Genomic DNA, 24,474 nt, shown 5'->3' on the forward strand with positions numbered 1-24,474 from the left:
TGGGCCCCTTATCATGATAGCTCTAATCTTCAATCCTTGTGTTTTGAAATCCCTTTCTACTCTGTTGCACTAAGGAGTACAAACCATTACTTCCTCAACACTCACTTACTCAACTGACTGAGGACCACGAACTAGTTACTCAAAATCCTGGAACCCGATGAGCGCGTAGCTGCTTACTCCATCAGGATTTTATCAGGGAGAGAGAGAGGGAGGGAGGGAGGATGTGTGTGTGTATTGTGTGTGTGTGTGTGCGTGTGTGTGTGTGTGCGTGTGTGTGTGTGTATGAGAGCATGTGTTTCTGAGACCAAGTGTCTCTCTGTAGCCTTGCCTGTCATGGAACTCACTCTGTAGACCAGGTTGGCCTCGAACTCAGACATCTGCCTGCCTCTGCCTCCTGAGCGCTGAGATTAAAGGAATGTGTTCACACACACACACACACACACACACACACACACACACACACACACACACCGCTAGGAACTCTTAAAACAAAGATCCGTGGTGGCCCACAGCTTTAATCCCAGCACTGGGAGGCAGAGGCAGTTGTGAGTTTGAGACAGACATGAGTTCGAGGCCAGCAGTTCGAGGCTAGCCTGGTTTACAAAGCGAGTCCAGGACAGCAAGGCTACACAGAGAAACCCTGTCTCAAAAAAAAGGAGAAGAAGAAGGAAGAGGAGGAGGAGGTGGAGGAGGAGGAGGAGGAGAAGAAAGACAGATGTATACTTGTTAAGCAAATGGGTTTGAGTCGTAGTTTAGCTATTTTGAGAGAGGGTTTTGGGGGTTTTGTTTCTTTGTTTGTTGGGTTTTGACTGGTTGGTTTTTCGAGACAGAATTTCTCTGTGTAGCCTTGGGTGTCCTGGACTCACTTTGTAGACCAGGCTGGCCTTGAACTCACAGCAATCAACCAGCCTGTGCCTCCCAAGTGCTGGGATTGAAGGCGTGTGCCACCATGCCCGGCTACTTTAGCTATTTTGTAAAGAGAGAAAATTAAATGCTTTATAAGGACCAGCCATTTTATATTTTATTACTTTATTTTATCTTATTTTTACCTTTCTTGGCAAAGGGAATCCAATCTGAGACCTTGCACAGGCAAGATGTTTTTGAGCGCTCCAGGCAGTAATTCATCAGCGTTCCCTAACCCTTAAACTACAACTCCCAGAGAACAAAGCGCTACCCTCTTTCTAAACTAAAGGGCGGGAACTGGAACTACACTTATTTGGCCAAATGTTAGAACGTAGTTTTAACGGGTTTTCACCTTTCGCAAGAACTAATATGTTTCTCAACGCAAGCTCGAACACAGAGCCAAGCGAGTAACATTACTCCCACTGGAGACAGACCAAATCTGGTGCGAGGACATTATTTAACTAAAGCCGAACTTCCCGCTCCCACTCAGTTCTCCCAGCAGTCTCTTTCCCGATGACGCCACGGCGTCATATTACCAAAGCATGTTCTGATTGGCCGACGCAAAGGTGACGGCGCCTGCGCATTGCATTTCTCTGAGGGCCGTGGGCAGGCGCCATTTTGGCCCTAGAGGTGCTTCTGGGAAGTCGAGCGCGGTTCTTCACTTTGCCGGCGGCTTGTGAGGAGGTACGGCCCTCTCTGATAGCTGGGGTTTCCTGGTCGTGGCGTCTGCGCCCGCCGCTGCGGACTTCTCCGGACTCTCCGAGGCTGAAGCGCTGCGTCGCCGAGGGAGGTCACTCCGTCAGGAAGGACGCGACGGGGGCGGCGCGTGGCGCGGACACTCCCCGCCGAGAGCCCGCCTGCCATGGACTCGGAGTACTACAGCGGTGACCAGTCAGGTGGGTCGGGACGGGAAGGACCCGGCTGCGGCTCGGCCCCGCGCCCCAACAAGGAAGGGAGAGAAAGAGCCCCTTAATTCAGGGTGGGATGTCGCCTCCTGCCTCCCGAGAGTAACGGCGAGGCGGGGTGGGAGCCGGAACCCGGGAGAGGGAACTAACTCTTAAGGGAAGAATCTGTTTTCCCCGGTCCACGAAGGGTTTTTGCTCAAGTTGTCGCTTATACCTACCGAGAACGAAATATGTCCTATTAAGGGAATTGTCAGGAGTTGAGTTTTTCCGGGCTCCTATGAAACTGTTCAGTGGCGACAGGCGTCCTTTGTAGACTCTTCGTTTGCCAGTTAGGGCTACTTTAATTTTCTCCTGTAATACTGGCTTCCCAGGAAGAAAGCGGAGGGTCTTTTCCTTTACACAGGTCTTTTTAAAGCGAGGAATGCTCTGGTAGTTAGGGTGACTTGCGTGCCGGCTAGACAGAAATCGCCCCCACTGTGCTAGGCACACTGGATGTAAAGAGAACGGGACAGGGACCAGGCTGGCTTACAACAGCTGGGCGCCGATTTCTTGTGGCTTTCTGTATCAAAAGTGCTGTAACAGAGGCTAAGCTTTAAGCTGTTTTCTGTTTTGACTTAAATTTGTAATGACGACAGTAATGATAACAGATTCTGTTGTCTTGAACCTCCACCGTTGTTTTGCCTAAAACATTTTTTAAAACATTAAAAAAAAATGTTTTCAAAGTATTTTCAGTTAGTTGTCATTTTAAGATTAAGTTCAACAATAATTCTTTGTGACATGGTGCATAGGCTATGTTATAAGAAACGTTGAGGTAGCAAAAAAGACAGCAGTCCCTAACACATACACACACACCCATTCTTTTAGCTGTTTTGGTTCTTAGTCTGGTATGGCATGCCAGAAGAGAGCATCAGATCCCAATATAGATGGTTGTGAGCCACCATGGGGTTGCTGGGAATTGAACTCAGGACCTGTGGAAGAGCAGACAGTGTCCTTAACCTCTGAGCCATCTCTCCAGCCCATATGGATTGGATTTTTTGAGACGGTCTCACTCTGTAGCTCTCTGACTGGCCTCTAACTCCGTTTGTAGACCAGGCTGGCCTTGAATCCACAGAGATCAGAGATCAGCCTGCCTCCACCTCCCCAGTGCTAGGATTAAAATTGTGTGTTTAGTTGGGGTTCTTATTTTAATTATTTTTATTTTATTCTTAGGCGACCTAGTTATTTTTTGCCATTCTGTGATGTTTTCCTATTATTTTATGACAAAAATTTTACCCCTTATCTGCCCTCATCTCTCTTGTCATCCAACTGTTTGAGCACAGTTGTTAAACTTTTGAAACTTTGTTTGTTTGGTTGGTTTTTGAGACGGGGTTTCTCTGTCTAGCTTTGGCTGTCCTGGACTCGCTTTGTAGACCAGGCTGGACTCAATTCACAGAGATCAGCCTGCATCTGCCTCCCGAGTGCTGGGATTAAAGATGTGTCTCACCACCACTCGGCTACTTATTTCTTAAACTGCTAATCAGTGTTCCTATATACCTCTCAAGGATAGTTTTACTTTGTATTTTTAAGGTATTGGCTAAGGTTAGGTGACAGTTCATATTTACTATTCATTCTACACAATTACAGTTTATTCTTCAGGGAATTTTTACTATCTCTGGGCTGAAGTTCCTGTGTTCTCTCTTCATAATCAAGCACTTCCTGTATACTGTTTCACAGACAGTATTCTGGGCTCCAGAGATTAAGTTATGAATCAAAAAGTCCACAGTAAAGAAAATAACTTGTTAGGTCACAGTGCATTAGAAGGTGGCAAATATCTTGGAAAGATAGACAATAAAAAATTGAAACTACTATTTAGATGATTTTTGATTTGGCATTTAGTGATTTTTCTAGGCTTCTCCTTTATGGGATATTTTCACTACTATGTGTGCCACATTACATGTTAATAGTTATTAGTGTTGATAGGAGTATTCTGTTGCTGGCTCGGAGCATTTGCATCATCATTAGCTATGCTTCTTCAAAAGTAGTAAATCTGGCTTTTAGATTAGGTATGCCCTTCTTAGCTGTAGATATTCATGTTAAGCATAAACATTGTTATAGATGTCATCCATCTTGTACTCTAAGTGGGGTTTTGTTTTGTTTTTAAGCAGATGATGGTGGTGCCACCCCAGTACAGGACGAGCGGGATTCAGGGTCAGATGGTGAGGACGATGTAAATGAGCAGCAGTCCGGATCCGACCCTGGAAGTGTAGAGCGGCATTCAGAGGTACAGTGTTGTTGAGGAGGCTTCCCTTACATTTCTCTGGCACCTATTTTATTTAGGAGCTTTAGAGGTTTTAGAGATTGGCACAGCTCTTTTCTTCCCCGTCAGTAAAAGAGTGTACATTAGTAGGGTTTTTTGTTTGTTTGTTTGGTTGGTTTGGGTTTTGGATTTTCGAGACAGAATTTCTCTGTGTGTCCTTGGCTGTCCTGGACTCACTTTGTAGACCAGGCTGGCCTTGAACTCACAGTGATCTCCCTACCTCTGCCTCCCAAATGCTGGGATTAAAGGTATGGTAGCTCAGATTATTTTAAAATGAGTAGGAATGGTCTGGTCACTGATAATCACAGGGAAAAAAGTTCTGTTGGGTCAGATTTCAAATACTAGGCAGTTTTCAGCTATGCCTGTTTATTCAGAGTGTGATGTATTAGCAGGCTTCACCATCCCTAAATAATACCTGACATTTGTAGTCAGAAATACCACTTGAAATAGTCAGGGGAGATAGCCATTTATTAAAGTTTATGTCAGGAATTAGGCTCATTTGATCTATCGCAAGGTCTAGGATTATAACTCAAAAATACTGTTTTGCTGTGTTTGGTTTGTTATTGTGTTCCTTGGGATTAAAGCCAGGGCTTTGCATCTGCTAGGAAAGTAAATACTCTACCACCGAGTTACCTTTTATTTTTTATTATATTTATGTGAAGGTGGGGCCTGGACATGCCATGATGTGGAGGTCAGAAGACAGCTTGCAGGAATTAGTTCCCTCCTTCCACCAAGTGGGTTCTCAGGGTTGAACTTAGGTTATCTGTAACCATTTAAATTATCTCATGCTTATGCCAGTAAAGACATATGAGGTGTAAACTGCAGTAGAAACTTGCTAGCTCAGGGAGGTTTTCTTTTCTGAACTGTATGCAAAATATCTATTTACAAGCCTGCTTTTACAACTAAACTACTAGCTCCTTGGAAATCTCTTTCTATTTGTGTCTTTTTACCTTGCTAGTCTGCCTTTCTCTTAAGCTCCCTCAAACTCAAGAGGGCTCCTTAGCTCTCTTTCTGAGAATGTTGTTTTACCTGTGTCCTGCCAGCTGCTCCTGTGTTGTTCCTGCACACCCAAAAAGAGGATCTCTGTCTCTTACCCGGAGCTCCTCAAAAAGGACCTGCCAAAAGTCCAGTTGCTTAAAAGAAGTCTCTAGCTCTTCCCTATACCCTTTGCAGGTTGAACTATGTCATCATTGTGGTGTAGGGGTTACAAGTCAAGTCAATAGGGATCAAACCATTTCACTTTTCTGGTGGGGTAGCTCAGGGATACCCAGCAAAGACCACAAGACCCCTCCCAAGCAACAACTTGCCTATGGAACTTTACATTCTTTTTTTTTTTTTAACGTTTTATGTTCACTAGTGTTTTGCCTGCCAGTATGTGTGAGGGTATCAGATCTTGGAGTTATAGACAGTTGTAAGCGGCCATGTATATGCTAGAAATTGAACCTGGGCCAGTGCTCTGACTGTTGAGCTTGAACTTCCCATTCTTTGGAGGCACACCCAAACTGCATCCGTCTCTTTGGAACATCGCTAGCTGCCTCTGACAAATGCAGTCTCTAGGTTTTTATATTTTGCTAACAAATAAGTTTTCTATCTACAATAATCAAATATCCTGTAACAATTATCAACTTTAGTGGCAAATGTGTTTACAGATGGCACGATCTCATTCATCTTTATTTTTATTTTCAAGGCAGAGTCTTGCTAAATTGCCCAGGCTAGAGCCTTGGACTCTTTATGTAACCCCAGCTGGTCTTGGGTTTTGAGTCTTGGGTCTTAAACTTTTGATTCTTCTCCTTTAGCAGCAAATATGGCTTGTTGTTTGTTTGTTTTTGTTTTTTCGAGAAAGGTTTTCTCTGTGTAGCCTTGGCTGTCCTGGACTCGCTTTGTAGACCAGGCTGGCCTTGAACTCACAGTGATCCACCTGCCTCTGCCTCCTAAGTGTTGGATTAAAGGCGAGGGCCACCATGCCCGGCTCGCAAATGTGGTTTTAAAAGCTGTTTTAGTTTAATAACAAAAAAGTGGTGAATTTTGTGTGCATTTTAACATTTAACATTTGTCCTAAATATTTTTGAAGCTACTTAATATACCTACCTGTGCCAGGTGTGGTGGCTAACGCCTTTAATCCCAGCACTCAGGAGGCAGAGGCAGGCGGGTCTCTGAGTTTGGGGCCAGCCTGGTTTACAAAGACAGTTCCAGGACAGCCAGGGCTATTACACAGAGAAATTCTGTCTCGAAAAACAAACAAACAAACTACACACACACACACACACACACACGCACACCCCTTCCTAGGTCATATAGCTGCTCTTAGTATTAACAACATAAAACTGTAACTTCCCAGTATATCAGCACAAGTATTTGGTAGATTACACTGAAACAAATAGGAATGATAAAGGTGATTAAATTTTCTAAGAATTTTATGACTGACCTTTTTAATTCATAAGTGTAAAAGATTGTCCAATTTTAAGTAGTAGATATATGCCTTAGAAATTGTATCGAGAAGCCAGGTGTGATGGTGCACACCTTTAATCCCAGCACTCAGGAGGTAGAGGCAGGCGGATTGCTGTGAGTTCAAGGCCAGCCTGGTCTACAAAGTGAGTGTAGGACAGCTAAGGCAACACAGAGAAACCCTGTTTCAAGAAGCCAAAAATAAAAAGAAATTGTATTGAGAGCCAGCATGGTGGTGCATGCCTTTAATCCCAGCACTTGGGACGCAGAGGCAAAAGGTCGCTGTGATTTCGAGGCCAGCTGGTCTACAAAGTGAGTCTAGGACAGCCAAAGCTACACAGAAACCCTGTCTTGAAAAACAAAACAAAAAGAAATTGTATTCACTGTGTTATTTTATATATGTTATATATATAAAACAGTCATGTTATTTTTCAGTTTATACATTCACATCATTCATGTATTCATTGAACTTATTTATTGGGCATTAGCTGTGTGTCGTGTGTGTGTGTGTTGCTTTTTTAAAAGGTGCTTTGGGCATACCCTTGACTAAAAAACAAAATTTCATTGTTGGGTTTATTTTCCAGTAGAAAGAATATATATATATATGTCTTTAGAAAGATGGAAGGTAGTATTCCGTGTTGAGTAGGTCCATGTAGGCCTTATTACAAAGGAGCTATTTAAAGGGGGTGGTTGGGGAAGGATACCAAGGAAATAGCCTTTTAAGGCATGCGACTGTAGGGAAAGAACATTATTGCCAGTGACCTCAAGTGGTAGTGTGTTTAAAGTCCTCAAAGGACATCAGGGAGCAAGTGTGGGGATTGTAATCTATAGGGCATGGGAGGTGGGCAAATTACAGGTTTTAGAATGGCTTGTTATTTAGGTGTTTTGATGTCAGTCAGTGTTTTAGAGGCTCTTAAGTAAGTTAAATTCTATTTTTAATTGATGACAGGTAAGAATTATTAATAGTGTAGGGATTGAGAGGATAACTCAGTGGTTAACGGTATCTGCTGCTCTTCCAGAGGACCCAGGTTTAGTTGGCAGTACCGTGTCAGGAGCACCTCTAGCTTCAAGCAGTCTTGCACCCTGTTCTGGCGCACACAAACACACACACACAAATAATAAAAGCAAGATTTCCTTTTTTTGTTTGTTTTGTTTTTTGAGACAAGGTCTCTCTGTGTAGCCTTGGCTGCCCTGGACTCGCTTTGTAGACCAGGCTGGCCTCGAACTCATATATCCACCTGCCTCTGCCTCCCAAGTGCTGGGATTAAAGGTGTGCGCCACCATGCCCAGCTTAAAAGCAGAATTTCTTTATATTTTCTTTTATATGTGTGGATGTTTTACTTCCATGTATGTCCATGCACCACCTGTGTGCCTGGTGCCTTCAGAAGCCAGAAGGAGTCATTAGGTCTCCTGGAACTGAAGTTACAGACAGTTCTGAGTGGCCAAGTGGGTGCTGGGAGTTGAATCTGTGTCCTCTGGAAGAGTGGCTTGTAACCATGGAGCCATTTCTCCATGCCCTAAAAGTAAAATGTTTAAAATAGAATTATTAATAGTGTAAAGTGTTTTTTCCCCCATCGTGTGTGTGTGTGTGTGTGTGTGTGTGTGTGTTGGGGGGGTTGTTTTATCTGCATGTGTGTCTATGTAGTGAGTGTGCGCCTGGTACCTGCAGAGGCTGGAAGAAGTGTCAGATCTCCTGGGACTGGAGTTAAAGAAAGATGTGACCAGCCATGTGGGTGCTGGGAATTGAACTCAGGTCCTCTGAAAAAACAATCGGTGCTCTTGACTGCTGAATCATCTATCATGTGGCATTTTAAATTTCCACCTTGGGACAGTACTAACTGTGTCAGCTTAGAACCCATTAAGGTAGCCTCATACTTAGTGGTAAACATTGACAATTGCTTGTTTGTACTCATATGTATCTTAAACAGGTAACTGTATATGTGAAAAACTTGGAAATTAAATCATTTTAAAGAAGGAAATTAATAGTAACATACTACTGTTTCAGAAATAGGCTATAGAGATTATTTCTCCTACATATTAGCCTTCCCCAAGCATTAAAAACTTATGTATCTTTTAAGTTACTTAAGATATGTATATTTTGTTCTGTATATTATTTTTAATCTCTTTGCTTATGATAACATTAAGTATTTCTTCATGTCATTAAGAATCTCACTAGTCACCCCTGTGTCTATGGAAATTGATTCCAGAACTCTTTGCCTCATCCCTGCCATCTGAAACCCAAATCAAGGATGCTCCCGTTTATTACAGCTGACACACGAATGGGGGTATAGCTCAGGGGTAGAGCGTGTCCTTGGCATGCGTGAAGCTTTGAATCATTTAAGATGGTTAAGTCAAGCATGATGGCTCATGCCTGAAATTCTAGCACTTTGGAAACAGGTAGGAGGATTGCAACAAGTTTGAAGGCTAGCCTGGGCTGCTAGTGAGTTTCTTGTCTTAAAAATTTTTTTGAAGGCATAGTTTTTGTGTAACATACACTTGTTCTCTATACCTTCAGCCATTGCTAGATTACTCACTATACCTAGTATAATTAGAATGCTATGTTCAGGAAATAATGACAAATAAAGCTCCATTCTGGGCCTAACTGCATAGTACACATCCACAAGGTCCTGTTAATTTTTTCATGTTTTCCATCTGTACTTTGGTTTGTTGAGTGCTTATTTAGTGATTCCTTAAACTACTGGCATTTAGACTGTTAAAGTCCCTTTTTCCTTTACCACACCAGGCTGTTGAGCTTCCTTGCTGCCCCTTGATTGTACTGTTGTTTTGAATAATGCATTGTGACATATATTGCTTTATAAAATAATCCCACCAAATCCTGTCTCCTTGGAATGAATAGTTTCTAAGAACAGTGTTAGCTGTTGTTCTAACCCAGAATGTCTGTTGTTTGTTGTTGTTGTTGTTATGTATGTATTACATGTTTTGCATGTATGTGTGCCTGGACACCAGGTGCATTACTGCTCCTGCAGAGCCAGAAGAGTGTATAGATCCCTTGAAACTGGAGTTAGAAACTTTTCTGAGCCACCGTGTGTGCTTGAATTAAACCTGGGTCTTCTGGTAGCGCAGCCAGTTCTCCTAACCTCTAGCTGTCTCTAGCCCCTCTTCCTAGCTGTCTCAACCCCTGGTGCTGGCCTGCAAACTAACTGGCCTGTAGTGTATCCTGTGTCTAGAATCTCTTCCCAAGTACTTTGTGCCACAATTTCCTCAAATCTGGTTATAAATGAATTCTGTTCTTTGGGGGAGTAATCAGGAGTGATTTAGTTTAAGCCTGTCTTTTATCCAGGCCTCTGGTAGGAAATGGTGAGTTTTTCCCTGGCTGACACAGCTGCAGAAGCTGAGCGCTCTCAGTAAGAGTGGGAATGAGGTAGCAGCTCGTTGCCGTATTCTTTTTTGGGGGTGGGTGGGTGGGGTTAAGGCAGGGTTTCTCTCTTAACAGCCTTGGCTGTCCTGGACTCTCTTTGTAGACCAGGCTGGCCTCAAACTCACAAACATCTGCCTGCCTCTGCCTCCCTAGTACTGGGATTAGAGGCGTGTGCCACCACACCCAGCTCATTGCCATATTCTTACAAGCTGGGGAAAGAGTGAAAAGAACCCCTGTGTTTTCTAAATGTTGTGTCCAAGGTACAGCCTTTGGTTAAGGGTGGGACAGAAGATGGGAGCCCTGATATGGAATGCATTCACCTAGGATTTAGCCTCCACACCAGCCATGTTAAAGCAGGAGATACTGCTTCCTCCAAAAAGAAAGCTGTACCAGTGGGGATGGAGCAGGAGGACCTGCATTTGTGATGGGATGGTCTAGAATAGGATCTCTACTTAAGAATCAAAAGCTATGCGATTGGAAGGGAAGTGATCTTGGTCAGATATTGCACTCTGCCTCTTACTGAATTTAGAAGTTTCTTCATTTTCTCTGCCCTGGGGACCTTTTCCAAGGGCTTTAAATTTGATTTCCCAGGAGGAGGCCAGCAAAGTTTGGTTCCTTCTACAAGTCCTTGTTTGACTTTGTTTTTACTTTTTCTGGTTATCAGGACCTTTCCATATTAAAAATGGCTCTGCATACATTTGACAGGAAATAAAGTATCTGGTGTCACTTGATGCTTATGTGCCCCTCCCTGTTCAGCATTAGACCCAAAACCTTCCATCTCTTTTGAGAGTTGAGGAGTGCATTATTGGAAGCAGCAGATATCAACTAGATCTACTTAGTGGTGACCAGATTGGTCTGACTACAGCATGGCTTGGCCACAGGTCTCTGAAGACAGCTTCAGTTTCCATCCCCACCCTAAGATGTACTTTTTGCCTGATTGTGAGGTGCCTGAAGATTCCTGGCTGAAGGTCATTAAACCTCCACTGGCCCATTCTGGGGTGTGAAGGAAGACCCAGCATAGTTGATGCTGTTTGACAACTCTTGCCTCTTGTAAATCCAGTCTTAATGTTTTTCTGACATCCTAGTAGGAGCAAATCTTGCACAGAATGGATACCAGAGTTACTGCTGTGCAGAGAGAGAGAATTATGAAATATCACATCATGTCTGCCTGTTACCTTTGGAAAATGGAATGTAGCAAAAGCCCAAATATTTTCAGATTGTGTACTGTCTAGGAACTTTGTTTTTGACACAGAGTCTCACATATTACTGGCTTGGAACTTGCTCTGTAGACCAGGCTGGCCTCAGACCATTGAGGTCCATCTGCCTCTTCTCAAGTGCTGGGACTAAAAGTCTGTGCCACCACCAAGATTAAAGTTATTTTGTTTTGTTTAATTTTCTGTGTGTGAAGTGTTCAAATTCCATGTATATCTTTGCACTATGTATATGCAGTGCCCACGGAGGCCAGAAGAGAGTATCAGCTCTTATGGAGTTGGACAGGTGTGAGCCACCACATGGCTGCTAGGAGCTGAGCCCAGGTCCTCTGGAAGAGCAGTAAGAGCCTTTTCTGACGCCCCTTTGTGTAGAGTTTTATACAAGTACTGCTTCATGAATTTTATAAAATGTAAAACTAGGCCTAGAGAGATGGCTCAGTGTAGGCCTTGACCTTTTCCAAACCGACTTTATTTGGGGTTCTTTAATGCTCATACCTCCCTTCCAACCCACCTACCCTAGATAGGAGAGAAAAGAGGTTAATGGGAACAGGAGAAGTAGACCTTTTTAGACTCAGTTCCTGGGAGCGATTCCTCTGGTGTAGTCAGCAGGATTCCAATAGACCCATTAAACAATAAACCAGCAATTTAGCAAAGGTGATTAGAGCCCGGAGCAGCAGCCGGAACCTGGAACCTCGAAGTGTTTGCTGGAGTGGTTCTCTCTAGAAGCGTCTCAAAGTGGAATCATGAACAGCCAAGACCAAAAAGCCCCACCTCTTGTTTTGGGCATATATGTATATATGTATGTATCCCCTCTGAGTCTGTACTAGGATGTTTATCAGTTGGCAAAGACCATGCCCCACAAGAGGTGGTTTCTTTTCTAGTGGAGAAACATCACCCGTTCTCTCACAAGTCTTTTTTTGGTGGGAAAACACTGCACACCCTACACAAGTCTGTTTCATATCCCACACTTGGGATCAAAACAAAAACATGTTTATATCCACTACAGCTCAGTGATTTAGAGCACTTGTTCCGCTTACACAGGACACAGGTTCAACTCTTAGGACCAACATAGCAGCTCACAACTGCCTGTAACTGCAGCTCCGGAGGATCTGATGCCCTCTTTTAGTTTTGCGGGCACCAAGCATATGTGTGATACACATCCTTAAGCACAGGCAAAACAATCATGCATATAAAACAAAATTTAAAAAATTAATTGGAAAAAATGGTCTCTGATCTTAAGGTCAGTGTACAATGGAGATAAATAGGTAGAGTCAGATTTTTTATTTTTATTTTTATTTTCATATTATTTTTTATTTTTTGGCGATGTAGAAATAGATGCTGTCGGGGCATATGAAAGAGTAATGACTAACTAGCTTTACTGTCACATCTGTTGGTGCTGTGCCTTAAAAGAATTTATGATTAGTAATTGTACCTAGTAAGGTTCATATATTTGATGTTCAGAGCAGCTATTTATTTATTTATTTATTTTGAGAGCAGTTCTTTAAAGTGTAATTACTAGCTGGTTTTAATCCCATCACTCATGAGGCAGAGGCAGGAGGATGTATGCGAGTCTGAGGCCAGCCTGATCTACAAAGAGATTCCAGGACAGCCAGGGTTACACAGAGAAACCTTGTTTTGAAAATAACAAAACAAAACAAAAACCCCCCCCCCAAAGTATAATTTATCTCTATCACACTGTAGATGAGGAGGATTTGAGGCATCATGCAGGTGTCCCTTCTAGGTCACAGTGTAAGTGGCAGGGCTTTGGGTAGCTGTTCTGAGGCTCAAGTCTCTGTTGTAACTTTCACGTTACATTGCACAAAATCTATTCTTTCCAGAGAGGAAGATGGAAAAGGAAAGCTTTGTGTGAGGAATATTTTTGCCAAGCTTTTTGGCTGCCAAGGTTATGAAAAGAGAAAGTGATAAAAAATAAAGGGCACAGCATGTGTAAAGTGAACAATTCTGGTTCAGGACTAAAATGTGAGGAGAGGTAGGTAAGAGTTGTTTCATCATAAAATCTGCAGATTTGTGTAAAACCAACTTTTTATTCATCAGGAGTGATTTTGTTTTTTTGACTTTGTAAGGTAGCTTTGACAGACAGGATACTCTAAATTTAGCTTTGTTTTTGTATGTTTTTATGGTAAAAACTGAATTTTCTTATTGATTTATTTATTTTTGTTTTTTTGAGACAGGGTCTCTCTGTGTAGCTTTGGCTGTCCTGGAGTCTCTTTGTAGACCAGGCTGGCCTCAAACTCACAGCAGCCCACCTGCCTCTGCCTCCTGAGTGCTGGGATTAAAGGCGTGTGCCACCATGCCCGGCTTTAAAAATTGAATTTCTAAGACATTGCAATTCTCCCTCTGTGGGAGTTTACATTGGATTGTAGGAGCTTAAACCATGTGTTAGGAAATTCAGGTTAGAGGGTAGCAGATACGTTTTGGGGGCAGGCTACCCAGCTCATGTTGATTCCTTGTGTTCCTGTTTCGCCTAAGTGAGTTTAGTCACACACATTTCACTTGCTTGGGCCAGTTAGCTTGTCTCTCTGGGGTATTTAAATTTTAGGGTTTTGTTTTGTTTTTCCTCAGTGTGGTCTTGGATGGTCTTAAATGTACAGAGATCAACGTACCTCTGCCTCCTGAATTCTGTGATTAAAGATATATGCCACCTACACACCTACAATTCAGATTTTTGACATTGACACTTAGGGCTTAATTGTCGTGTCATACTGTTGATGACACGCCAGGGAAAGGATCCTGGAGTTGTGAGATTTCTGAGCTGCTTTGCTCCTTACTCTACACTGTTGCCCATTCATCTTGCTTCGGTTCTGAGAGCCTTGTTATTTCTTCTGGAACTAGCCTACAGTCATCTCAGTAAATGAGATAAGTGGTAGATGTGTCATGGAATATGTTCTAGAAACCAATTCAGTTTTCCCTTGCCTTCTGTTGTTTCCTGAATTCTCTTGGCATCCTTTATTGTAGTTACTTTCCTTATTCAACCACTATAAACTAAATAAAACTAAATAAAAATACATCTCTACACAAGTTTTACAGCTGTTTAGTATTATCTCATATAGGTTTTCAATATCTCATATACCTTTCCAATGGTGTGTATCATATTATTATGCATTGTTTTGTGTTTGCCTGACTTCTCTTTAGAAAAGTAGGTCCTTAGGGTCAGGCCCTGGGAACTTTGAGCATAGGAATCATTAAGCACATGCTTATTGAATTAATCATTACTCATTTTATAATATTCTCTTAACCCTTTATCACTCATTCGCCAAATGTGTGTGTGTGTGTGTGTGTGTGTGTGTACATTTGCATTAAAGAGCATTCTATGTTCTAATGATGGACCTCTGTGATGAAAAGTTTTAGAATGCCTGCCTTTTTACATGACATTCTACATAATTTTTTACCTACATTCCTCTGAAATAGGAAGTGTGCTAAGGTGAAAGCTAAGTGTGCTCACAGGATTGTATGTTCTTCCTACAGTCTCTGCACTTGATAAATGCCTGTTTTCTTGGTGACTTGAAATCAAGTCTGATGTTAAGTGCTTATTGAGAACTCAAGAGAAAAATGCCTTTGGGGATTTTGAAAAGCTTGCAAATTTGGAAAGGTTCCTAAACTTGTTATATTTCAGTGACTATAGCATTTCCTTGAAATGCTGTGCTATTATGAAAACCATTTTTAAGGGCAAATTTAAGCCATTTTTATCCAAGTTTTATGCTAGACCTCTTGGTTTCTCCTTGTGAAATGTATTCATACCGCCCTATAAAGATACTACTTCTGAATTGGCTTGAATGATATATAGACCTGGAATCCCAATTTCGTGGAAAGCTGTGACAGGAGACTACTCTAAATCTTAAAATAGTTGTATTTGACATGTTTCATTTCTGTCATTTTATCTTTTTTTTATATCAAGTTTATACCTTGAACCTTGTTTCTCTCTCTGTTTATGTGGTTTAGCTTATGGCAGTTCACCATAACTCTCTTCAACACTTGGTCCCCAAGTGGTATCTATTTGGGAAGTAGAAGGTATAGCCTTGTTGGGGGAAGTATGTCACTGGGAGTGCGTTTTGAGATTTTAAGAGTCTCATGCCATTTGAAATTAGAGCTCTTTAGTTCTTGTTTGGGGCAGAGATGTGAACTCTTCAGGTGCTGCTCTAAGGTCTTGGATGCTGCCTGCCACTGATGATGGTGCTGAAATCACAGCAACAGAGAAGTAACTAATACAATGTCTGTGATTCTCTGAAGTCTCAATATGTAGCATTGGTTGGCCTGGTATTTACTGTATATCCCTGATTAGCCTTGAATTTGTGGTTAACCTCTACCCCCTTAATTCTGAGATTTCAAATATCCTCTACCATGACTGACTTGGACCTTATTTTGAAGTAGATATCTGGAAGAGAGGAAATTACATTCTTAGTTTAATTAGATTAGTCTTATTTTTACAACTAAGCCTCTGTTCCCTAGTTACAAATACATGCCTACCTGTCACTACCTGAGCATTTCTTTTCTCTTTGCTTTTTTTTTTTCTTAATGACTTGAGAATTTCCTATAGTATATTTTGATCACGTTAATGTCCCTCTTGCAGTTCCTCCCAGATCTTCCCCCACCCTCTTACCCACCCAATTTCATGTTCTCTGTCTCTTAAATCCATTGAGTCCAATTTTTTGGCTGATGTCTTAGTTAGGAGTTCTATTGCTGTGAGGAGATACATGACAATGGCAACTCTTATACAAAGGAAAACACATAATTGGGACTGGCTTACAGTTCAGACGTTTAGCCCATTATTGTCACATTGGAAAGCGTGGCAGTGTGCAGGCAGACATGGTGCTGGAGAGGTAATTGAGAGTTTTACATCTGGATCCACAGGCAGCAGAAAGAGAAAGTGACACTGGGCCTGGCTTGAGCATCTAAAATCTCAAAACCCACCGCCAGTGACATACTTTCTCCAATTAAGCCACACTTATTCTTAACAAGGCCAGACCTTCTAATAGTGCTATTTCCTGTGAGCCCATGGGGAACATTTTCATTCAAACTACCTCACTTGACCACTACTGGATATGGGACCTCCTCTGGAGTGTGATCAATATACCAGGTGTTTATTAAAGACAACAGACTTGCTTTCTTCCAGGAGCTATCAAATGCCAGTAGCTCCTCAGCTCTTCAGTGGGATTTAGACCTACTTCCCCTGCTTCCTGCTAGGATTTTGTCTGGGTAGAGCTTTTGTAAGTCTTGTGTATACTTTCAAAATTGTTGTGAGTTCATATGTGCATCTACCCTGTTGTGTCTGGAAAAGTTTCCTTGGAGTCATTCGCCACTTCTACAAATCTTTCTATTTCCTCTTCTCCATAGATCCCTAAGTCTTGAGGGGAGAGGTACGATCGGGAGACATCCCATTTAGGGCTGAGCATTCCAGATTCTTTTATTCTGTACCCATTGACCAGTTGTGGGTCTCTGTTATTTTTCATGTATTACTAGAAGGGTTGAGTGATATGCATTGATGTACAGGTATACAATAGTCGTTAGGAATCATTTTATTGCTATGTCCATTTATTAGAATGATAGTAGTAGGTTTTCCTAACCTAAGTCCATAACTTACCTAGCCACAGTCTCTTGGTCTTGTTGACAGTATAAGGTATGTATTCTATCTCATGGAGCAGGCCTTAAGTAAAGTTTTTTTTAAAAGGAAATAGTAGTTGGTTACTCCTATAGCGTTTGTGCCACTAGTACACCAGCGGGCATATCCTGCAGGCAGGTTGTTATTGTAGCTAGCAGAGTTCACAGCTAAGTGAGACTGATGCTTACTTTTCTCCTCTGATAGCAGCCACAGCACCTTTCATCATTGTGAAAGCGAGCAGGAAGGGAGGAACATCCAGTTGAGTACCAACAGACGTGTTCTATGGTTGCAGTATGTGGGTCTTCAGCAATAGGGTCTCACCATCATGTTCTAGAGGGTAACCGACAGCATTGACAATAGCCTATAATGTTGGAGAGGATTTTTCTAGGGTTATGTTAGCCAGCAACTCAAAAAGAGGTACCCTCTTAGTACTGAGTTTTTCATTTGTTTAGGGTATTGTCATGTTATTATGGTAGTTCCATATATGTATTTTTAAAAGTGTCTACTGTAGTAGGTTTCATATGACTGTTTCAAAAGACCTTTAGTATTAGTTATCACTCCTCATACTCGTTTTTCTACCTTTCCTTTTCATTCTCTACCACTTTAATATCACACTCACACACTCTCTTTCCCCCTTTTCCCCTCTTCCCCTCCCTCTTTCCCCCTCTTCCCATCACTCCCCCTCTCTCAACACAGGGTCTCTTACTTTATAGCCTAGGCTGGTGTCAAACTCTGGTCCCTCCTGTAGGCTTCCTGAATGCTGGCATTATAGGTGAGCACCACAACCACTATTTAAGTAGAAGTCTGTTTTCTTGCGTGAGAAGTACTGTTATGAAGAGAAAGTGAACCAACAGAAAACAAGCATAATGTTGGCTTTTAATAGGTGTGAAAAATAGTAACTACTGCCAGGCAGTGGTGATGCATGCTTTTTTTTTTTTTTTTTAATAACCTTTTTTGAGACAGGGTTTCTCTGTGTAGCCTTGGCTGTCCTAAACTCTCTTTGTAGACCAGGCTGGCCTCATACTCACAGTGATCTGCCTGCCTCTGCTTCCCAAGTGCTGGGATTAAAGGCATGTGCCTCCACGCCCGGCAGTGCATGCACTTAAGGCAGAGGCAGGCTGATGTCTGGTCTACAGAGTAAGTTAAAAAAAATAATAAAATAAAAAAAGAAGAAGAAAAAGAAAGAAAAAGAAAATAGTAGCTACTATTTGAATGATTAAAGTTTTTATGTATATGTATACATACATTTTTAATTAATTATTTATTTTTATTTTTTTGAAACAGAGTTTCTCTGTGTAGTAGCTCTGGCTGCCTCGACTCGCTTTGTAGACCAGACTGCCCACAAACTCACAAAGATCTGCCTGCTTCTGCCTCCTGAATGCTGGGATTAAAAGTGTGCACCCAGCTAAAGCTTTATATTAAAGCTTTTTTCCCCTTAAAATAATGACAGTTTTATAAAACTTGGGATTATACCTTTGTGGAAAACTTCATCATATGTTAGCTTATATTTCTTTGGGTAACAAGAATTATATGAATAACTAAGGCCATGTTTTTAAAAACAGAGATCCCTATACCTAGGAGTTTGCTATATAGATTTGATTATACTTCTCTTTGGGGACCAACTGTGACAGTTCATTGCACAGACTGGTCTTAATTGAAAGTGATGTTCCTTCTTTATGAAAAGTCTTTCAGTATGCACATATTTCTACATTTAAACGATTGCTGAAAATTTTAAGGGTTCACTACTTTTTTTTGACATTACTAATTTTTTCTAACTTTTTCAGAATGAAACTAGTGATCGAGAAGATGGCTTGACCAAGAGACATAATGGAACAGACTCTGAGAATGATGAGCCCTCCAATCTTAATGCCAGTGACTCTGAAAGTGAGGAGCTCCACAGGCCAAAGGACAGTGACTCTGAATCCGAGGAACATGCAGAGTCTCCTGCCAGTGACTCTGACAATGAAGATGTCAACCAACATGGGAGCGACTCTGACAATGAAGAGCTTCTTAATGGGCATGCAAGTGACTCTGAAAAGGAAGAGATTAGAAAGCATGCAGCCAGTGACTCTGAAGCCGAGGACACTCTGCCACCTCAGGTCAGCGAGTCTGACAGCGAAGATCCCCCAAGGCCCCAGGCCAGTGACTCAGAAAATGAGGAGCCTCTTAAACCTCGGATCAGTGACTCAGAAAGTGAAGAGCTCCCCAAACCTCGGATCAGCGACTCAGAAAGTGAGGAGCTCCCCAAACCCCGAGTCAGTGACTCGGAAAGTGAGGATCCTCCGAGACCCCAGGCCAGTGACTCAGAAAGTGAAGAGCTCCCCAAACCCCGAGTCAGTGACTCAGAAAGTGAGGATCCCCCAAGGCCTCAGGCCAGTGACTCGGAAAGTGAGGAGCTCCCCAAACCCCGAGTCAGTGATTCGGAAAGCGAGGGGCCTCAGAAAGGACCTGCTAGTGATTCTGAAGCCGAGGGTGCCTCCAGACACAAATCAAAGCCAGAGTCAGATGACAGTGATGGGGAGCATAAGAGGGAAGATTCAGAAACACAGAGAGAGTCGGATGGCCACACAGACAGAAAAAGACTCCACAGCTCTGACAGCGAGGAGGAAGAACCCAAAAGGCAAAAAATGGACAGTGATGAAGATGAGGATGAGGAGAAAGTAGCAAAGCGAAAGGCTGCGGTGCTTTCTGATAGTGAAGATGAAGAAAAAGCATGTAAGGAGTTACATGGGCTATAGCCTTTCTTATTGCCTAAATTATAGCTGAAATATTGGGTCCCTTTTTGTTATGTTTTATTAGCATATATTAATTGAAATGTCATCATGGCCTTTTCTCATAAGTGCATAATGTATTTTAACCATTCCTTGTTATTCTGTCTTGTCCCATTCCCACTACTTCCCTCATACTTTTTTTTAATGAATGTATTTTGGTTTTGTAACCAAATGAGTTTTATTAGGTTTACTTTACAGAAGTCTGTACCTTACCAGTGGCTCCACTACTGAAGAAAATATTTCTCATTTCCCTATCAACCATTATCTGAGTATAAATCCTGCTTTGAAGTTATTAGTTCCCACTACCTCCCCTCTTCCTCTGGCTCTTTCCTGCCATGTTATTTTCTGAAGCTTAGAGGGAGTGATACAAATGTCTCAGTAGTCATTTATTCTCAGAACTTTGACTGGTTTTGAGTCTCTACAGTTAATGTTAGATCTGGTTTTCAACATGATATTCTAATTGCTTTATTTTTTGGAGGTAAGGTCAGACAAGGTCCTTGTGCTGGGTAAATCCTAACCCCTAGCATGATATTCTCAAGTGTAATGAAAACATTCATTTTCCTTGATTATTATTGGCTTAATTTCCTTAGAGTTCTTCCCTCCCCCCAGAATGTGTGTGTTTACTAACTCTTATCATACACTGGCAACCTCTAAGGCCTAGAGACTATATAGCCTAGGACTCATGTGTCTAGTATGTACAATATTTATACAGCATAACACAGTTAAATGAGATGCATACAGGGTGGTGGGTAAGCTAAAAATGTCTAGCACGCTAATGGACTCTTTTGCAATTTCTTCCTGCCCACCTCCTCAGTCCCCTGAACAAGTACAGCCAGTATACTGTTCCTTAGAGTTATTCTACCTTCACATATTAATTTCTGTGTGTTTGAAACTAATTGCCAATATAAAAGACTTAGTTTTTCTTTCCTAAAAAAGCCAATATTTAAAAAATATATATGTTCCCATGAAAACTCCTATCAATATCCATAGTTAGCTGTGGTTCTCTGTGACTGCTAATCCACATTCCACTTGGACAAGAACTGAGCTTCAGAAGTCATTCACTTTGTTAAATGTTAAAGATTGTTAAGGACCCACATACAAGAAGGCTTGGTGGGATTCTGGTTAGACCATAGTTCTTCAGTGTTAGTCTTTGCTACCTCAGACTCCATTTATACAGGCAACACTTTTTTTTGCAACTTGTCTTTTCTAAGAAATACATTCCTTTATAATAACACTTGTTACAGAAGAAAACACTGCACGTTAGGTCATATTATTTTATTCACTGAGTTTTTGTTTCTAACAATCCCCCCCCCCCCAAAAAAAAATCTCAATTTTCTTGTTGGCTTTTTCTTCTGTTTTGCTGACTTTTCCATTCAGGTTTCTCTTCTGTATTGTGGACTTCCCCTTGTGTGTTTCTGACTTAGCTCTCTGAAGCGTGAATCAAACTGCTTTGTATCCTTTCAGGATCATTTTTACCAGAAAAGCTTTGAATTTTTTGTCTGACATTTTAGTAGCTGCTTTGATACCTTTGATTTTGGTAATTGAGGAGTCATGTGGCCTTGTCTTTTCACATTTCTTATATTTCTGTGGTGATTTACATACCTATTGGCTTGGGTATGTTTTCTTAGTCTGTGAATGGGAGTCATTTTACTGAGCAGTCTGCTCTTGAAGGCTCAGTCCCATACCAGTAAGTGAGAGCGAGACAAACTGCTGTGGCAGCAACCTCATCAGACCACACAAGGTCTAGAAAGATGCTTAAAGTTAGCCCCTGCACCTAATACACCATTGTCGGATGACTGGAAAAGGCACTGCTGTAGTGTGTGTGTGTGAAGTTAGAAATGGCCTAGGGCAAGTGTGGAGATAATCACAGAGTGAGGCAGAGGAAGGCAGGAAGGGAAACAAGGCACAGTAAGTGAAAGTGGGTGGTGTCTTTGGAGGGGAAGACAAAAAACACAAAATTAGGAAAAAACTTTAAAAGGAAAACACACTTTAGCAGTGGAAAGGTCCAAAACTAAAAGACAAATGAAAAAATGGTTTTCGTTTTGTTTTGTTTTTACAAGCCAATAGGGTAAAGCCAGAATACTAGTGATGGTGGGGCAAGGAAAGACAAGAGACATAGGGAACAAACCGAAAAATATGAGTGAAAACTAAGGAGAAAAAAAAAAATTCTCCAAGAATAGTAATAAAAATTCATAAACAAATTAAATGAATTTATTAAGGAAAGTAACCAAAATTAAAAATTAAGTACAGGGCTAGAGAGATGGCCATTGCTGGCCAAGCATGGTGGCACACCTTTAATCCCAGCACTAGGAGGCAGAGGCAGGTGGATCGATATGAGTTCAAGGCCAGCCTGGTCTACAAAGCAAGTCCAGGACAGCCAAGGCTACACAGAGAAACCCTGTCTCAGAAAGAAGAAGAAAAAAAGCACCATCTATTCTTCCAAAGGTCCTGAGTTCAATTCCCAGCAACCACATGGTGGCCCACAACCATCTATAATGAGAGCTGGTGCCCTCTTCTGGCCTGCAGGTGTACATGCAGGCAGAACATTGTATAAATAAATAATAAATAAAATGTTTTGAACAAAAACAATAAAAATGAAGTACTGTAAAAAAAAATCCTGCTTAAATGTGTAGGGGAAAATACATAAAGAAAAACATAAGTTGAGGTATGGAGTAATTTCTTTATGTTCCTTGAAAAATCAGAGATTGCCAGCCTTCAGGAGGCAGAGGCAGGTGGATTGCTGTGAGTTCAAGGCCAACTTGGTCTACAAAGGGAGTCCAGGACAGCTAAGGCTACAGAGAAACCCTGTCTCAAAAACAAAACAAAACAAAAAGGAAAAAAAAGGAAAAGAAAAAAATCAGAGATTGCTGGTTCCATGCAGAGGAGATGGTCAGTTGAATATGTCTTAGTTTATGCTGTATGTATGTTCTGCAGCTTGTCCAGGTGTCTGATGTCCACCAGAATTGTCTTCAGTTTTTCGTTTTGGTATATCAGGAGCCTCTAACTGGCCACACTCAGCTTTGTATACTACATGCATTCTCTGGACTGCACAGATTCTCAACCGTCCCTGACTCACCAAATTATTCTACCTGGATTAGCTGTCTTAGCTTGGTGGGGAAGGTTCCCAATCCCAAGTCGCTTGGCAGTGTGTAGGAAGCAACTGAAATCAGCACTGGCTAAGTACTGACTGACTTTACTTTTTTCTGTTTGTTTGTTTGTTTATATTACAGGGTAGGATATCTCTGTGTAGCCCTGGCTATCCTAAAACTCACTCTGTATATCAGGCCGGCCTCAAATCCATAAAGATCTGCCTACCTCTGCCTTAAAGAATTAAAGGCGTGCGCCACCACACCCATCCCAACTTCCTATTTTTAAGGCTTCTCAAGTCACACTGCTGAGCAGATGCAGCTGTGCCTGTCATGTACACGCCTGAAATTTTAGAGGTTTTGGACTCTGGAAGAGGTAACAACAGATAGATTGTCCAGATTTTACTCTATCCACTGGCCTCAGGCTTCAGACTCTGGGGTAACTCATACATGAGAATTATTCCCTAGCTTTTATGCACTTCCTAGCCTGATCCAGCCTCCTGCTACCTGCACTCTAGTTTATTAGGCTCTGCCTGTCCTTTCTACCACTGCCTCTCTGGGCCTTCCCTCGTGAACGGGTGGCAGCAGGCCAAACTGCAACTCCCAGACCTGTGGATGTTCCTGTGACCCAGCTTTAACAGTAAATTCTCTCAAGATTGTGCCTGGCTATAGCCCTATGATTCATGAGTTTCTCTTCCCTGATTTGGGGGCCAATAAGCTGTAGATTGTCCTGAGGGCACAACTGGCTTTCACCTAGCTTACCTTTGCAAGTAGCTTCTGAGTTGTCATGCCCTCCTTCCAGTGCTTAGCCAGGCTGTGTTTGGCTGGCTGCTTTGTGTTCTGTGTCTCTGCCTGTTCTTTCCAGAGTGGTGTCTTGCCTTTGAGGATTTTCCAAGCTTTTCCGTTATTTTTTGTTGGGGCACTTTCTTATTCTAAATCTATGCGTCACGGTTTTTATAGAAGCAACCACTACTCCATCCTCTTACCCAAAAGTCTGATCCTACCAGAAGGAACATGGGGAATTTGCAGTGCAGATTGAAGGCTGCACAGCACAGGAAGGATGCCCATTCTGCCCATCCGAGTGTACTGGTTTTCTCTGTTCCCCAAAAGGAAAGACGGCTATTATTACTCACATTGATGATTTCTTCATCATTTAGACACTCCTTCCTAGGTAAAATAGCAGGAAATGTGTAAATGACTCTGTGCTTGTTTATACTTTTCTGGTGCTGAGAATAGAACTCCAGGGCCTACATGCTTGCTGGGCAAGTGCTCTACTACTGAGCTATACCAGTTGTTTGGGAGCTTTTTTCTTTTATTGAATTAATGTATTAGCTATTTGACTTTTTTCTCCCCATTGCTGGCACTTCACAGCATGTTACACTTAGAAATACATAACAAAACAACACAAATGATTGTATTTTCCAACAGCAGCAAAGAAGAGTAGAGTTGTCTCTGACGCTGATGACTCTGATAGTGATGTTGTATCAGAGAAGTCAAGCAAAAGAGAGAAGACAGTAGCATCTGACAGTGAAGATGACGTGGGGAAAGAAGAGTCATCTGCAAAGAAGAATGAAGAGAAGGATCTATTTGGGAGTGATAGTGAATCAGGCAATGAAGAAGAGTAAGTGAGGCATGGGCGTTTTTGTTGTCAAGGGTTTCTAGTTGTAAAGCGGGACTTCATGATGAGGTGCAAAACCTCAGCTGCCTGATTGCTTGACTTTGGCATCTAGAATATTAGTGCTGAAGTGTTAGTGCACATGCTATAATATGAGTGGATCTTAAAATCATGTTGACTGAAGAAGATGAAAGGAGTGTGTTTTGGCTCCTTGTACATGACGTTTAAGAGCTGGTAAAATGCATG

General features: G+C 41.9%; 1 protein-coding gene across 5 annotated transcripts in view; it reads left to right on the forward strand.

Annotated features, from left to right (window-relative positions):
• Positions 1–1,499: 1,499 nt before the first annotated feature.
• The window catches only part of Iws1 (interacts with SUPT6H, CTD assembly factor 1), a 48,697-nt gene continuing 25,722 nt past the window's right edge, over positions 1,500–24,474 (forward strand). For 2 of the 5 annotated variants that reach the window (XM_051163826.1, XM_051163823.1), the window contains exons 1-4: positions 1,500–1,799; positions 3,953–4,068; positions 18,541–19,471; positions 24,042–24,234. In XM_051163826.1, coding sequence (XP_051019783.1) covers positions 1,766–1,799; positions 3,953–4,068; positions 18,541–19,471; positions 24,042–24,234 — 1,274 coding nt within the window. In that variant the 5' untranslated portion in view covers positions 1,500–1,765. The remainder of the gene's footprint in view (positions 1,800–3,952; positions 4,069–18,540; positions 19,472–24,041; positions 24,235–24,474) is intronic. The other 3 variants (XM_051163825.1, XM_051163824.1, XM_051163822.1) reach the window with 3 other exon arrangements.

This window comes from Acomys russatus, chromosome 20, assembly GCF_903995435.1.
Source record: "Acomys russatus chromosome 20, mAcoRus1.1, whole genome shotgun sequence".
Lineage (NCBI taxonomy): Eukaryota > Metazoa > Chordata > Mammalia > Rodentia > Muridae > Acomys > Acomys russatus.